We start from the raw sequence: 16,477 nt of genomic DNA on the forward strand, positions 1-16,477 counted from the left end.
TTTTGCCAGTGGGCAAATAAATGTGTTAGCTACATAAAGTTAACGCTCAAACGTGACATAATTTACTGCGCCAGACATCAACAATTTTGTTTTCTAAAAAAAAACACACAAAAAAAAAAACTAACATGGTTCATTCATTGCAGGCAACTTTTGAAAAAAGAGCCAAAAATATTCTTACCTATGAAAAGTTATTCCCAGTTCAGCATTCCCTTGTTGTGATTGTATGACATGTGCAACCGTATGCCGCAGGATGTGCAGGCATCCTTGTTATTTTGGTTTCAGACTGGCGTCCCTAAATATGGAATGCGCGAACATTTTGCCCCCACTAGCTTAGCGTTGCCACAGGGATGCGGCTCAAACGGGAGTGTCGTATCGACGATGTCTATGATCAATGCACTCGGCGCGCTTACGTCCGGTTTTTCGGCGTTCTGCTTTTGATGTTGTGTCGTCGCTACCTTTAGAAGGCTTAAAAAGTAACAAGCTCATTTTAAAAATGTAAGTAGTAGAAAGTACAGATATTTGTGTTTAAAAACTAAGGAGTAAAAGTAAAACGGCACCAAAAAAATAAATACTAAAGTAAAGTACAGATAGCTGAAAAATTAGCTTTAGTACAGTAACGAAGTACAAGTACTTAATTACTTTCCACCTCAGGGGAAAAGTAAGTAAATCCTTGGATTTAACAATTGGTTGAACCTCTTTTGGCAGCAATAACCTCAACCAAACATTTGCTGTAGTTGCTCAGACACGTAGAACAATCAGGAGCAATTGTGGACCACTCCTCTTTACAAGACTGTTGTAGTTCAGAAAGATTCCTGTGATGTCTGATGAGAAGAGCTCCCTTGAGATTATGGGTTGAGGTCTCAATTGGGTTGAGGTCAGGACGTTGACTTGGGCCACTCCAGAACACGTACTTTCTTCTAAAGCCATTCTGTTGATTTGCTTCTATGTTTTGGATCGCCCATCCTCCTTTGAGCTGTCAAGCTGTCTTGTCAATGTTTACATGTTATTTTCAATAAAATATGAAAACTTATAATTATTTGTGTAGTGTTACTTCAAGCAGACTGTTTGATTATTCTTGATTTAGATGAAGATCAGACGCCATTTTATGACCAATTCATGCAGACGTAAGCAACTTCAAAGAATTCACATACTTTTTCCTCCCACTGTAAACTGGACACTTTATTATGTACAACTGCGCAATCTCGCGATTCAACATAAAAGATTTATCAAAAATTCTACAAAGACAATAAAGTTCAATTATGCTCCATGGGAGGGTCACAGATCTCAGTATGACTATGACGCATTGCAGTTCTACACTATTATAAGCTAAAACAATAATTAACACATTGTCCAAGTAATACTTTTCTGAGAGTGTAAATAAAAATGACATCATTATCTTTGTTTTGGCATAATTTATGATACAGCTTGTGTAATGTAATCGCAAGTGACTGTATTCAATAAGTACAAGCATCAATCCATGGGGGGAAAAAAACATGCTGACATTTAATGGGCTGCCATGGTTTTAATAGTATATAAATCAAAGGTCAGGTAAAGCTCATTAGATGATCCACAAAGCAGTAACTCATGTTAAATGATGTATTTGGTGAAAAATGGCTGCCATAAGCTCTTATTAACATCATGGAAACGCGTGCAAAGTCTCTGAGGAAACACACACACACACACACACACACACACACACGCACCAAATGCAGTGTAGAGATTTGCATTGGGTCCTGTGATGTGTTTGCATGCAGAAACGGTGATATTATCAAACCTGATCAGACCCTCTCTCTGGTGTTGTTATTGTGGGAGAGCAGGTGCTGCTGGCCCAATTACCATACAGCTGAAAGCACAAAGAGAAAAACTTTACTCCCTGTATGTGCCCCCCCCCCCCCCCCCCCACACACACACATACACACACGCTCGCGTTCCCCTTTTCTCCCCCTCAAAGTCCCTTAATGACAGCCACGCGAGTGACACACTACCAAGTCTCTTTTTACTGCCTGCACCAAAAGAGACGCAGTCGACACCGAGGCGCACTTGCGCACTTATTGGATGAGTATTTGCGCAGTTTTCGTTGGCGTATTTAGGCAAGCGTTCATTAGTTAGCGGAATTTAAAATAATAATAATAATAATAAAAAGGGTGACTTCAGTCAGTGGGGTGAATGCATTTGACGAGGTGTAAAGTTGTGTGTGCATCTAGTTGCCAAGAACGAAAGATAAGCCAATTAAAAGAGGCCATGCGCCAGGTTTTACACTATAGGAATGCGGCCAGGCAGATGGTCGGGGGTTAACGCTTGCACCATGAGCTTGGCCCCCGGGGCTGTACCGGGACCGGCTTAATGCATGTACAGTATAACCCTAATTCGGGGTCCATGATCCGCCCATCCCGGTTCAGCTTGGTGCTGGCGTGCGCGATGGTTTCGTGGGCTCCACAAATTTGTCGGAATGTAAATGGAGAAGGGGGTGGGTTATAAGGAGGGGAGGCAATCGGGTTGTTGTACATTTAACAGCTCTCTACAGCCATTTGGTGTCCCTTTGAAAGAAAGAGAGAAAAGCGAGGAGGGGGTGGGCCTAGAAAAAAAAAAGTTGTGCGCACCCCCTAACCCCCCTTTTTGTGATGGCCCCGGGGCGGACTTGCGGTGGTGGAGGGAGGGGAATAAGAGGAACAGAGGGGCTTATTTGCATCTTATTACCCTGCGCATACTGGTCCGATATAAAACCCTGTGCAAGAGCGTAGAGCCATCAGACATACGCACTGTTAACCCGAGAGAAACCAAGAGAGACTTGTTTTCCTCGCTTGGGACCCGCATTTCATCAATCAAGTTGGGGGGAAAAAAAAGAAAAAAAAAACACACAAGGACGACCACTTTTTTTGCGCAAGATTATTTGGAAATATATGATACGAGGATTTCCTCCAAGGATCATTCTGTTGCGGATTATTTATTGAAAAAAAAAGAATATATCCCAAAATAAACAACAGAGGCTCGTATGGGAAATTAGAAGGTAATCATATAGTGAATTCTGAGCAGGAAGAGTCCATCAAACTTTCCCCATGTTTTTTTGAGTTGAGCTGCACCAACCTGTGGAGCTTTGAGCGCTTGTTTTCAACGGGGCTGTCAACACAATGGGACGCCTGTATCTGCCCTTGGTTGTCACTCTCTCCATTTTCACCTGCCAGGTATTGTAGCAATCATTTGAATGAATGGCGCGCGTTGGCTGCGTTTTTACGAATCGATAAGCTGTAGATTTGAAATATCAACGCGCCTAAATTGTGAGAATCCTACACGATTGTTTTTGGCCTGCTTGTTTGTAAAATCAACTATGTGTGCTACGATTATAGGTTTTGTGCTCCGGGGTGTTTGAGCTGAAGCTGCAGGAGTTTCTAAACAAGAAAGGGGTGGCCGGGAACGCCAACTGTTGCCCCGGCGGCGGCGCCTCGGCTCACCAGGCCGGCCACCAGCAGTGCGAGTGCAAGACTTTCTTCCGGATCTGTCTGAAGCATTACCAGGCCAACGTGTCCCCCGAGCCGCCCTGCACATACGGCGGAGCGGTCACCCCAGTTCTGGGCTCCAACTCCTTCCAGGTGCCGGAGACCAACGCGGACACCTTCACCAACCCGATCCGCTTCAATTTCGGCTTTACGTGGCCGGTGAGTGACTCAGGCAGTGGGGATATTAGGTTTAATCATTTCTGATTTGTTTGTTGTTGTTGTCATTGCTGAGGGATGAACACGCAATTGCGAGTTGAAAGCATGTCATTTCAATATTTTTCCTACTGTCTATTTCGGAACACGTTTGCTCTAAAGGGTGTAAAACGCAGCAGATGCTCCCAAAATTGTGAGGGTCTTTGTCAGCAGTGTGTGAGAAGGTCTATTGTAGTAGAGAGTGTGTGTGTGTTTGTGGGGTAGGGGGCTTGGGGGTACTGGGGAGGGGGCTGTCGCGAGTGGAGGGATTTTTTTTTTTTTTTTTTTTTTCCCCCCCGTCGGGAGGTGTTTTCACCAAACGCCTCTCTCCCTACCAGGCGTGGTGGGAAATTTAACATCCTACGAGTTGGCACATCATTGGCAGCGCAGCGTGAAATTCCGCCTCGTTTGCTTCACGACGGAGTCCTAGTGCGATAGTAGCAGGGCCGTGAAAGGGGAGCAGGTAGTCGCGAGGCTTATTAGGTCTCCAATCAAGACCGTTCAATGGGGCTATGAAGTTTACTAGGAGGCGTCTCTATTGCGCCCCCCCCCCCCCCCCCCCCCCCCACCCCCACCCCCTTCTACATGCGGCTCTGCAGGCTGAGCAGCTGTTGACTCTCCTTGTCTCTCTTTTTTTTCCCTGCCCCAGGGGACATTTTCACTGATCATTGAGGCTCTGCACACAGACTCCCTGGACGACCTGGCAACAGGTGGGTGACAGCCAGAGAAGCAGAAGTGTAACCTGAAGACACATCATCAGGCTAATAGTGGCATTTTAAATGGCTTTTTTTTTCTCCACTTAACTTAGTCATTGAAGCTGGAAAGAATAACACGAGACATGTTATTCCTGCTATTCAAGATAATTACACTGGTAGTGCTGTACTAGTAAGAACTTAATTCTTCGTTAACAGGATAGTGCGACTTACTTAGTGTTGGAATTATAATAATGACTGTATCTTAAAGGCACACTCACTGGGTAACATTAGTAAGGCAAACATGAAGGTGGTTGTAACAAGATGTGAGATAAAGGACACACTTTGGGTAGGTGTCACCTGCAAGTCTTATCTTATCACATAGCACTAATGATGACCAACTGACCACAGCTCAGAAGTATGGAGATAAAGGAACATCTGCTGTGAACACACAGATGTGCATGTATCTAAAAACAACTGCTGTGTTGTGAATGGGGATGAGAGTGTTGTACTCTGCATAACATGGTGTATTAAAAACAAGTGACCAATAAGTTCCCGTGTGGTTAAATTTTACAGACAACCCAGAGCGCTTCATCAGCCGCATCACCACTCAGCGCCACCTAACAGTGGGAGAGGAATGGTCTAAAGACATGCAGACAGCAGGCAGGACGGAGTTACGTTACTCTTACCGCTTCCTGTGTGACGAGCACTACTACGGCGAGGGCTGCTCTGTGTTCTGTCGGCCCCGAGATGATGCCTTCGGACACTTCACGTGTGGAGAGCGTGGCGAGATCATTTGCAACTCTGGCTGGAAGGGACAGTACTGCACTGAACGTAAGGCTATATTGGTTTGTTTACATACAGCATGTATGGGATATAAATGGTGTACTGATCCTTGTGTCACCGTTATTAATTTACTGAATATTTAAATTCACTAATAGTTGTCTGTGTAGAAAAAAAGGCAAAATACACCATATTCAATCATGCCTCAAAATTTGACCGATGATAATGGCTTCAAATGGCATCCAGTCATTAGTCATTTATAAAGTTAGTTACCCCAACAGTCATTCGGCTGTTGCTACTGTTCAGGGACCCCCACCCCCCCACCCTATGTCCTAATGCAGGGCCCGTGTGCAACAGGCGTCAGTTAGTTATCCCCAAGCACCAGAGGCCTCCATTCTAATGAGCCATAGTGGCTCCTCAGTAATTCACACGCCGCGTGCCTTCCATTAGACCACTGGGGCCTCCTCACCCCCAAACCTCCTCCCCGATTGGCCAAGTGGGGGTCCTGCATTGTTGTGGCCTGAGCCGGTGATTGGCCAAGCGGGGCTGTGTATTGTTGTGCAGGGGGCAGCTGCTCGGTGCGAGGAGACAATGGAGCAGCTGTCTGGTGGTTAGCTCCACACCGACCAGCTGGCCCTGGGAGAGAGGTGGTTGGAGGAGGGTGGGGGTGATGGGAGCTGGGTGATGGGAGGAGGAAAGGAGGGATGCTGAAGTAGAGAGAAAAAGAAGCAGATATAGGACAGAACGATGGGAGAGGGAGGAGAAACAGATTGGAAAGTGCACGATAGGTGTGCAGTCGTATAGGTGGTGGTTGGTAGGTGGGGGGTGGCGGGCAAGAGTGAGAAAAAGAGACTTCAGACCCACAGTCAAGAGGGAGAAAGGCGGCTTTGTGTGGGATGCTTTTGTGTTGGAGAGCAACGATGTTAATAGCGAGGGCCTGTTGGCTGCTATGGCGACTTTGGGTGGGAGGTGAAGGGGGGGCTTTGATGTCCAAAGCCACCATAGTTGCTAAGTCCTGAAGGTAAACAGTCCAGCAAATTGTGCAGCCCAGTCTAAACTAATACTCTGCAGTAAGTGGTCTTTAATCAAGAATGGCCTCATGACCCTAATTCCTCCCGCTGCTTGACTTTTTTTGCACCGAGGCAGCTGCGTTTTTATTGGTCTCCTATCAGTGGGTCAAAGTATAGAATGAAAGACTGAGAGACAGGTGAGCAGGTAAAGAAAATGGCAGGAAGGCCACTAAACAGTCCACTGAACAATCAAAAAGATAAGGCAGCTGAGGTGACAAGTACATTTTGCTTTACTCACCGTTTTGTGTTGTTTTCCTCTGCAGCAATTTGTCTTCCTGGCTGTGACGAAGATCATGGCTTCTGTGAGAAACCTGGAGAATGCAAGTAAGTTGAAGTCCCCCCCATTTTTTTAACAGACACACTTGGGTGTGTTTGACCTGGCTTTGTTACTAACATCATTTGATTCATGGTGTGTTCCAGATGCCGTGTGGGATTCAGTGGTCGTTACTGTGATGACTGTATCCGTTACCCGGGCTGCCTCCATGGTACGTGCCAACAACCCTGGCAGTGTAACTGCCAGGAGGGATGGGGCGGCCTCTTCTGCAACCAAGGTGAGTCTCTAGCAATTACGGTGCATGCTAAAAGATTGAACTTAAAAAAAAGTGCTATGAAACACTTATTTAATATCATTTGTTACTGCTGTTTCCAGATCTAAACTACTGTACACACCACAAGCCTTGTCTCAATGGTGCCACTTGTACCAACACTGGCCAGGGCAGCTACACATGCTCCTGTCTGCCTGGCTTTACAGGTGCCAGCTGTGAGATAGAGGTTAATGAATGTTCTGGAAACCCCTGTCGTAATGGTGGCAGCTGCTCTGTGAGTATCAATCAAAGAGTTGTCAATAAAAATGTGAAGTGAAACAAGGACATAAGTCATCTTTTTTCTAATAAAGGACCATGACGGTGGATACAAGTGCACCTGCCCACCTGGTTTCTATGGCAACAACTGCGAGTTGAGTGCAAGTAGCTGTGCGGATGGGCCTTGCTTCAATGACGGGCGCTGTGTCGACAACCCGGAGGGAGGCTACTTCTGTCAGTGCCCCATGGGATATGCTGGGTTCAACTGCGAAAAAAAAATTGACCACTGCTTGTCCAACCCCTGTTTAAATGGTAGGTATTCCTCTGCTTGCTTGTTATTGCGGTATCATCAACAACACAGACGATGACAAGCGAAATATAAATGATTTTGAGGCTGACCTCTTGGTACTTTTCCCTCTGCAGATGCAGAATGCGTGGATTTGGTGAACTCGTACCTCTGTCAGTGTATTGAAGGGTTTTCGGGGACCAACTGTGAGGACAATAGCAGCAGCTTCCCTGGACACTGTCTGTCGTTTCCTTGTCAAAATGGTGGGACATGCCAGGAGGGAGCAAATGGCTACACATGCACCTGCCCTCCAGGTATGACTTCCTTTTCAGGATGACTTCCTTGTGTTGTTTTAGAGTACCTATATAATAGTCACAATCAGACTCCTCAAACTGCATTCTTGTGCAGGGTATACTGGCAAAAACTGCAGTTCCCCCATCTCCCGTTGTGCTCACAATCCCTGCCACAATGGAGCCACTTGCCATGAGCGTGGTGGCCGCTACGTGTGCGCCTGTGTGCCAGGCTACGGGGGGCACAACTGCCAATTCCTCTTACCAGAAGTTCCAAAGGGTCAGCCAGTGGTAGATGGACCAGACAAAAGATATTCCTCACTCGAAAATGAAAGCTTTGACGAGGCCGACAGTGACGACAGTGGCTTCCCTTGGACAGCTGTGTGCGCTGGAGTCTTCCTCGTTCTTGTGATTCTCATCGGTTGCTCTGTGTTGGTGGTCTATGTTCGAGTCAAACTGCAGGAGCGACACAGTCATCGCAGTGACAGCGTCCGTAGCGACAGCCACGAGACGATGAACAATCTGACAACCACCAATAATTGCCTCCGCAGTGACAAGGAGCTGGGCACAGCATCCATTAAAAACATCAACAAAAAGGCAGATTACCATTCTGAACTGGCTGGTTCACTTGGTGGTCTGAGTGGGATCAGTGGGCTTAATGGACTTGGTGGATCGGAGAAGCATGGCTTTAAGACTCGCTACTCCAGTGTGGAGTACAATCTCGTCCATGAGCTGCGGCCTGAAGAGGTGTCGCTGTGCAAACAGGAGGAGCATGATGGGCCAGAGGGGAAATGTGAGATACCCAAAGAGTCTGATACCGAGGAAATATGCAGGAAAAGACAAAACAGGTACATTGCGGTGTAATATACTATACAATCAAGCTCAGAAAGGAATAAAAATACCCATGTACCCTTCTTTGCATTTACTTCAATTTCTAATTTGCCTTCATCTCTGTCCTGTAGTGATGCATCAGAAGAGAAACAACTAGAAGAGTTGCCCAGCTGCAGCGAAGCTATGTATCAATCATCCTACGATCTGAACCAACATGCCGCCGGTGATGTTAAATACCAATCATCCAGTGATGTCAAATACCAGTCAAGCTGTGACGTTGAATATCACTGTGGTGCCAGTGGTGACAGCAAGTACCAGTGCACCACAGACACCAAATACCAGTCTGTGTACGTCATATCGGACCAGAAAGATGAGTGTTTAATTGCTACAGAGGTGAGACACAATTCTTGAAAACTGAGTACACGTAACTTATACTGTCAGTGTGACATTAAAAGATGGGTTGGAAATGTTTTACATTTGTAAAAAACTAATTTGTCTTGCAGGTATGATACTCATCTGGACCAGTTCCCTCTGGATGATGGTGGTCCTCGCTAACCCTGAGCAGTACAGCTCAGCTTGTCTCCAGGAGGTTTTACTCCTGCGGTTTGCTGCTGTTCCCTGGAATTTACCGAAGGATCTTGGTGCCAAAGCGCCACTGAGCCAGGGCAGAGTCAGTGAATATTAGACGATGTTGATCTCAAATGAGGACGTGGGTCTCATACTTGATGCTCAGTGCTACAAAGAGTCTTCCAAGCACCTGAACGAGTGCAGGCCTTGTTCAAATTAGAAACAATGATGGACTAAGAGCTCATGCTATCTTGTGACTTTTGTTGAAGAACAGTGGAGGACTGAAATATTGACATCAAGGTGGATTCCATTCCTTTTCTCTTGAGTAACAAGAGAGCATTGACCTGGATGATGAAATTGTAGTACCATGGAGTACTGATTGAATGAACAGAGTAGTACCTTTGGAGTACTGAGAACTTATGTGTTGTAGTACTGTGCTATGTACTATTGTTATTAAACTACAGTGTCAAAGCTGTCATAGATGACAGTGCATGTTCTGTGCAGTGCTGCAGAGGACAGAGTGGCAAGGGTGGAAGTCTTTCCATGGCTCAGTAGTCTCAGCTGTAGCCAATGTCCCAAAAGGCAACAAAAAAGTTTTAAGAACTCAAGTGGGCCGACTACACCTTTAAGTCTGCAGCACTGACAGACTATTCCGGCTGAGCTGGTTCTCAGCAGAACTTAAAGAACTGAAGATTCTAGTAGCGACTGCAAATCGATCCAACATGGATCCTGTTGGGCCATACTGGCCCCTGACCCCGAAGGTTTGGATTCACGGGGCAATGTTTTTGGAAAAATATTCATTAATATTAGAAGCAGAATTTACAAGCAAAAAGTCACTGAAAGTAATTAAACACAGTTCATGGGCTGTTTTATTACTACTTTAAAGTTGTTTGTCCCAACCGCTGATGCTGTTGTGCATGTCAAGCTATGAAGGAGTCGTCCAAACTGCCAAGACCTCATTGCACTATGGGGGTGTATGTGTGTAACGTGTTTATGAGAGTGTGTGAGCACAGACGAGGTCACTTGAGTCTTCAACTGTTAGCCAGTCATCATTTAGCCACCAACACCCTTGCCTGCTTATCATTGGTTAGCATCATGCGATTCATGTTTTTAATCTTATTCTTTATTATTGAAACAAAGATGTTCTTTTAATTTAATTATTGTTATTTGTGTTTCAATTTGGTGTGATATTTTTGTTATAATTTAAGTTTGATTGTTTTTTTTATTTGACAGATTATGTATGTATGTATGTATGTATGTATGTATGTATGAATGAATGAATGAATGAATGTTTTCGGCACTTGAGACCACTGTGACTGTGTTGTATTTAAAAAAGAAGTTGTATGTACAGAGCCTGTCATTTTTATTACTGGAAAACAGCGCAATATTTTTCCAAAATAAAAGAGGAAATATTAGTACATCTGTGTTGGAATTCTTGTATTATTATTTGGTTAAAGTGGAATCGCGGGACATCGTATGAAGTTACTCCTGTCAATATACGTGGAGAAAAATGTATGAGAAATAGAAACAATTTATTTCCCACGAGATATTTTAGGCTTGAGTCAAGACAATCCAACAAATAGTAGAGGGATTTCTTGTTGCCAAGTGATAGTGTCGTGGTACATGTGCGTGTGTTTGTGTGTGTAACAGGGCAGAAGACTGTCTCCTTGTGGAACCACTAAATGAGACAAAGATACACCCCATAATCATGGACCAATTTGCAAGCCCAGAGTCATCTCTTTGTGCGTGTGTGTGTATGTGTATCTGTGTGTGCGTGTGTGTGTGAGAATGTGTATGCATATGACTCAGGGATCGCTTATGATTCTATTAATTATGTGTCTTGACAGGTTTGTCAAAGAAGGTTTTGTCCGAAGAATGTCTTAAGTATCACAGTGTGTGTCTGGATGGGTGTGTGCGCGTGAGTGTATGTGTGTGAGATCTTGTTTAAAGCAGAAGGATATTTACAGCTCGAGAGGGAAACCACAGTCTGGATTTAGTCCCGGTGGCCCCTGTCTGACTATGATGTGCAAGTGTGTGTGTGTGTGTGTGTCTTAATGCATCAATGTGTATATACGTGCCATTTGGTGACCACTGAGTGTATAGAATTAGTCATCAAAGAAACTAATTTGACTTGAAGTCTTAAAACACTCATAAAGATGTGGTGAAGAAATTGGATGAGCAAAATGCACACTTATTCAGTTATGTCCAGAAGTATTTGGACAGTAGTTTTTTATCATTGATGATTTTGAAATTACAGAAATTTTATGTAGAGTACCAACATTTTCAGTTAAAGTATTTGGATGATTAGCGTAATTGTAAATAAAGTGTAATCCTATTTTTCAATTGGGTGAAAATCCTTCGTAATTAATGGCAGCTTATTTGAGGATACATATTGCTTCTTTCCCTTCTTACTTCGGTGAGTGAAAAACATGCTTAGTGCAGTGGTTCTTAACCTTGATGGAGGTACTGACCCCAACAAGTTTCATACGCACACTATCCGAACCCTCTGTAATTGGAAAAACAAAATATGATTTTTTTTTTCAAATTCAGAACAAAAACAGGGATACATTACCTGTTTATTAGGGCACAAAATGAAACATGCATCAGTTGCACACAAATTCACTGTTTTCAAAGAACAAAACCAATAAACAATAGAAAATTAATGTTTTGATGGTTTAAAAAAAAACATAACTCAATGCAAAATTTTACCATCAACACACAAACATTACTAATTAAAGAACACATACATTACAAACTGTATAATGTTCATCTTGTGGTGAGAGTTTTCCCAAAATGCATAGAAAACAACTTCTGTTTGTGTGAAATTGTCTTAAGAAGATATTTTGGACTCTGACAGCATTTACACAATGATGCGACCCATGCGACACATTTCAAATGACCACGCCCAGCAGCAGGCGGAAGCGGTCACTGGCCTAGCGTTTATGGGCAATAGTGGGATGTTTTCCCTCTCAAAGACTGCGACTGTGACCGCTCAAAAAGTATTTGCTTGTATTACACAACCGGCAGGCGGTTGTTAGCACATACCATGGTAAGCTTTTTAACTTAACTTTTTTTTCATTGCCACAATAGCTTTTTCGCTGAGTTGGAAAATCACAAGAGACAGGCTTAGGGCCTGTCCTTTGTTGCCACTAGGCTGTCCTGCGGCCCTGAACAGCCACACACACTCGCATCCTCCCCCTGGTGTCAACAGTCTCGCAAAGCCCTGGTCACTGGATGCCATATGCTTCGTAGAGAGCAGCCCTCTCTGAACTTCTGAGGGAGATAGCCTCAGTCCTTCATGCTAAAATGCACACAGAAGGGTATACAGTAGTGAATTTCAATTAAAAAAATGGCATGCCAACTAGCTATGGTGGATATAAAAAGTATGCACACCCTTGTTCAAAGGCCATTTGACCCCAAGATAAATTATTTCAAAACTTTTTCCACCATTAATGAAACATGCATCAGTTGCCATCAACCTGTACAACTTGTTTGAAATTTTGGGGCGGATCTTTTTGAGAGGGTATGTAAAAAACAGACAGCTAAAATAATGTGGTTGCACAAGTACACACCCCTTATAACTGGGATGTGATTGGTTATTTCTGAACACAGCCACATTCTAGTTATAACAGGATGTGCACACTTGTGCAACCACATTACTTCACTTGTTTATTGTTACCTTCCCTCTCAAAGTTTTTAGTTTTGTTTTTGTTTTTTTAAATTCAATTGAGCTGTACAGGTTATAGGTCACATTAATAGTATATTTAAAAAAAACCCGCTTTGAAATAATTTTTCTTGGTCAGATTTTTTTTTATAACACAAAATCCTGTTGTTAATACAGGGGTGTTTAGACGTTTTAGACATTTAGAGTTGGCACTGAAGGTAGGCAACATACCAGGAAAACTAGTGTAAATGGACTACAATTTCAACAGATTTTTCAACAAATCACTCGTGAATCATTGTAAAATGTCACTGAAATACAGCAGTATGCATCGACTGGAGGGAGCAAAACAGAATTGCTTTTTCTTTTTTTCCTTTTTTTGAGAAATAGTTTTTTTCTATGGTCACATCATACAATTGTAATGACAGAATTTGTGGAGCACAATCGTTTGTGCAGCATATGCTTGCTATGCCTACTAGACTGTTTGAACGGCGTAGTCCAAAACAGCACAGCATTACCACTAAGGCCACCTCCATTTTTATGTGTTACTTTATTCTTTTTAACTTTTTTTCTAGATTTATTTATCATTACTTTCATTGTACTTGTACAAACTACAATGTCAATAAAGTATAATACTATTTTGTAACGGCTTCTATTCTATTAATATCACCATCGGTGTATCACGACATTAATTAGTTTTTTTTCTTGAGTGTCTTCATATGGTAAAAAACGTTTTGACATCTTTTTTTTTAACAAATAAAATTGAGTTAGACCTGTACTTTATTTTATACTTAATTATTCACAAGACAACAAGAAGCACATTTTGGATGTTTTCTTCTTACTGAACATACCCCAATTCCAATGAAGTTGGGACGTTGTGTTAAACATAAATAAAAACAGAATACAATGATTTTCAAATCATGTTCAACCTATATTTAACTGAATACACGACAAAGACAAGATATTTAATGTTCAAATTGATAAAGGTTATTGTTTTTAGCAAATAATCATTAACTTGGAATTTTATGGCTGCAACACGTTCCAAAAAGTTGGGACAGGTGGCAAAAAGGACTGAGAAAGTTGAGGAATGCTCATCAAACACCCGTTTGGAACATCCCGCAGGTGAACAGGCTAATTGGGAACAGCTGGGGCCATGATTGGGTATAAAAGGAGCTTCCCTGAATTGCTCAGTCATTCACAAGCAAAGATGGGTCGAGGTTCACCTCTTCGTGTACAAGTGCGTGTGAAAATAGTCGAACAGTTTAAGGACAATGTTCCTCAATGTACAGGAATTTAGGGATTTTATCATCAACGGTCCATAATATCATCAAAAGGTTCAGAGAATCTGGAGAGATCACTGCATGTAAGCGGCAAGGCCGAAAACCAACCTTGAATGCCCGAGACCTTCGATCCCTCAGGCGGCACTGCATCAAAAACCGACATCAATGTGTAAAGGATATCACCCCATGGGCTCAGGTACACTTCTGAAAACCAATGTCAGCAAATACAGTTCGGCACTACATCCGTAAGTGCAACTTGAAACTACTATGCAAAGCAGAAGCCATTTATCAAGAACACCCAGAAACGCCGCCAGCTTCTCTGGGCCCGAGCTCATCTAAGATGGACTGATGCAAAGTGGAAAAGTGTTCTGTGGTCCGACGAGTCCACATTTCAAATTGTTTGGGAAATTGTGGACGTCGTATCCTCCGGGCCAAAGAGGAAAAGAACCATCCGGACTGTTATGGACGCAAAGTTCCAAAGCCAGCATCTGTGATGGTATGGAGCTGTGTTAGTGCCAATGGCATGGGTAACTTACACATCTGTGAAGGCATCATTAATGCTGAAAGGTACATACAGGTTTTGGAGAAACATATGCTGCCATCCAAGCAACGTCTTTTTCATGGACGCCCCTGCTTATTTCAACAAGACAATGCCAAACCACATTCTGCATGTGTTACAACAGCGTGGCTTCGTAGTAAAAGAGTGCGGGTTCTAGACTGGCATGCCTGTAGTCCAGACCTGTCCCCCATTGAAAATGTGTGGCGCATTATGAAGCGTAAAATACGACAACGGAGACCCTAGACTGTTGAACAGCTGAAGCTGTACATAAAGCAGAATGGGAAAGAATTCCAACTACAAAGCTTCAACAATTAGTGTCCTCAGTTCCCAAACATTTATTGAATGTTGTTAAAAGAAAAGGTGATGTAACACAGTGGTAAACATGACCCTGTCCCAACTTTTTTGGAATGTGTTGCAGCCATAAAATTCTAAGTAAATGATTATTTGCTAAAAACAACAAAGTTTATCAGTTTGAACATTAAATATCTTGTCTTTCTAGTGTATTCAATTAAATATAGGTTGAACATGATTTGCAAATCATTGTATTGTGTTTTTATTTATGTTTAACACAACGTCCCAACTTCATTGGAATTGGGGATGTAGATCACGCGCATATTCATGTTCATTAACACTAATTTTGAGCATCAGTAATTAACAACAAGTATGATTTTTTTAAAAAATGCCTGTGTGACTCCCTCTTGCACACTCACTCACTCACACATGCCTTTTATTGTGGAGGGTAGTAAGCAGGACCGTATCCAATCCAGAGAACAGGCTGTTGAGGTGTGTCTCTGATATAATCTGATTAAACTCTCCATTCATGTGCCATTCCTTGAAGAAAATCTTAAATGACATTTTTGCATTTGCATGACATTGTGATTCTTACTTTCATTGAAAATGGAACCACAAAATGTTTGTAAAAGATCCTAGAACTCCTCCCCTGAACTGTGCGACACCTTCTGGCTCAGATGTACCTCTTTTTTCTATTCTCCCTTGAAATTGGAAAATAAAAGAAGAAAAAAACACACACACAAAGTAGACGTTATTTATATGACAAATCAAGTAAAACAAAAAGCATATGGCTGTAAAGAAGGAATACGTCCCAGGAAAAGGAGGGTCAATTAGAAAAGACAAATGTTTGCATTCAGTAGCTCGTATTTGACATTGTCAGTTTAGAAGAACAGGAAAACTGTTCTACTGGATTTGTAAAGGGAATTTGAATGCAAAAGGGTGGGGGAAATGATTATATTTTTGTTTGAATGAATGCATATGTACAGTATCCTCTACCCTACAGTATCTATATATATTTTCTTTTTTAAAACTTACGTCTTAGTGAAAATTCAACCAAAGTGCTCATTAAAGGTTCCAAATAAAAATTACTCACACCTCAAGAGTCACTTGTTTCTTCTTCTAATATTAGAGAGCAGCAAAATGGCTTTGTTTCTTCTTGAGTGTATGGTTCCTTCCTCAGTTGACAATGGAATCAATAAAGTGTTTGCTAACGGCCACCTCTTCTCCTCCCCCTTAACAAGAACCAGCACAACCCAAAAATGTATTCATGCATTGACTGTGGTGTATTATGAGTTGAGGTGATGGACTACATTGCTAACGAGGTTTGTCCTCCCTGATGCAGCAGCAGGTCTCTGTACAAGCTTCAGTGGATATGACAACATTAATGTTGCCATTGCTAATATGTACCAGGTAATTAAGCGTAATATGAATTTGATCAAACAGAGGAAACTTCAGCCCATCTGGTTAAGGTGACTACTACTACTTTTTCAGATGTATTAGAGGGCAAGATAGTCCCGGAAACAACTGGCCGGTAACATGCTGTTCTACTTAACTGTTCATAGTGGGCCAGTACCTGCCTCTGGCAGGAAGAAAACCAATGAGAATTAGTTCTTCGAAGCACCTGGGAAAATTTTAAAAACTATAAAAATCATCACATTAACTGTGTTTGGGGCGGAGCATT

The 16,477-nt window shown here is 42.7% G+C and overlaps 1 protein-coding gene and 1 long non-coding RNA gene across 2 annotated transcripts; one reads left to right on the forward strand and one right to left on the reverse strand.

Annotated features, from left to right (window-relative positions):
- LOC133474347 (uncharacterized) lies at window positions 1–7,297 on the reverse strand. The gene is made up of 6 exons (XR_009787466.1): window positions 7,161–7,297; window positions 6,901–7,048; window positions 6,626–6,771; window positions 6,470–6,542; window positions 5,068–5,186; window positions 1–1,843 (listed from the first exon to the last, which is right to left on the reverse strand). It is a non-coding gene; the product is annotated as an uncharacterized LOC133474347 (long non-coding RNA).
- Window positions 1,945–10,423, forward strand: dld (deltaD). The gene is made up of 12 exons (XM_061765958.1): window positions 1,945–3,182; window positions 3,345–3,653; window positions 4,336–4,396; window positions 4,955–5,212; window positions 6,495–6,555; window positions 6,652–6,782; window positions 6,881–7,050; window positions 7,127–7,343; window positions 7,455–7,631; window positions 7,726–8,455; window positions 8,570–8,831; window positions 8,942–10,423. Exons 1-12 carry the CDS (start codon window positions 3,129–3,131, stop codon window positions 8,945–8,947), a joined length of 2,436 nt encoding a protein of 811 aa, XP_061621942.1. The 5' UTR covers window positions 1,945–3,128; the 3' UTR covers window positions 8,948–10,423.
- Window positions 10,424–16,477: the final 6,054 nt, after the last annotated feature.

This window comes from Phyllopteryx taeniolatus, chromosome 2 (genome assembly GCF_024500385.1).
Source record: "Phyllopteryx taeniolatus isolate TA_2022b chromosome 2, UOR_Ptae_1.2, whole genome shotgun sequence".
Classification (NCBI taxonomy): domain Eukaryota; kingdom Metazoa; phylum Chordata; class Actinopteri; order Syngnathiformes; family Syngnathidae; genus Phyllopteryx; species Phyllopteryx taeniolatus.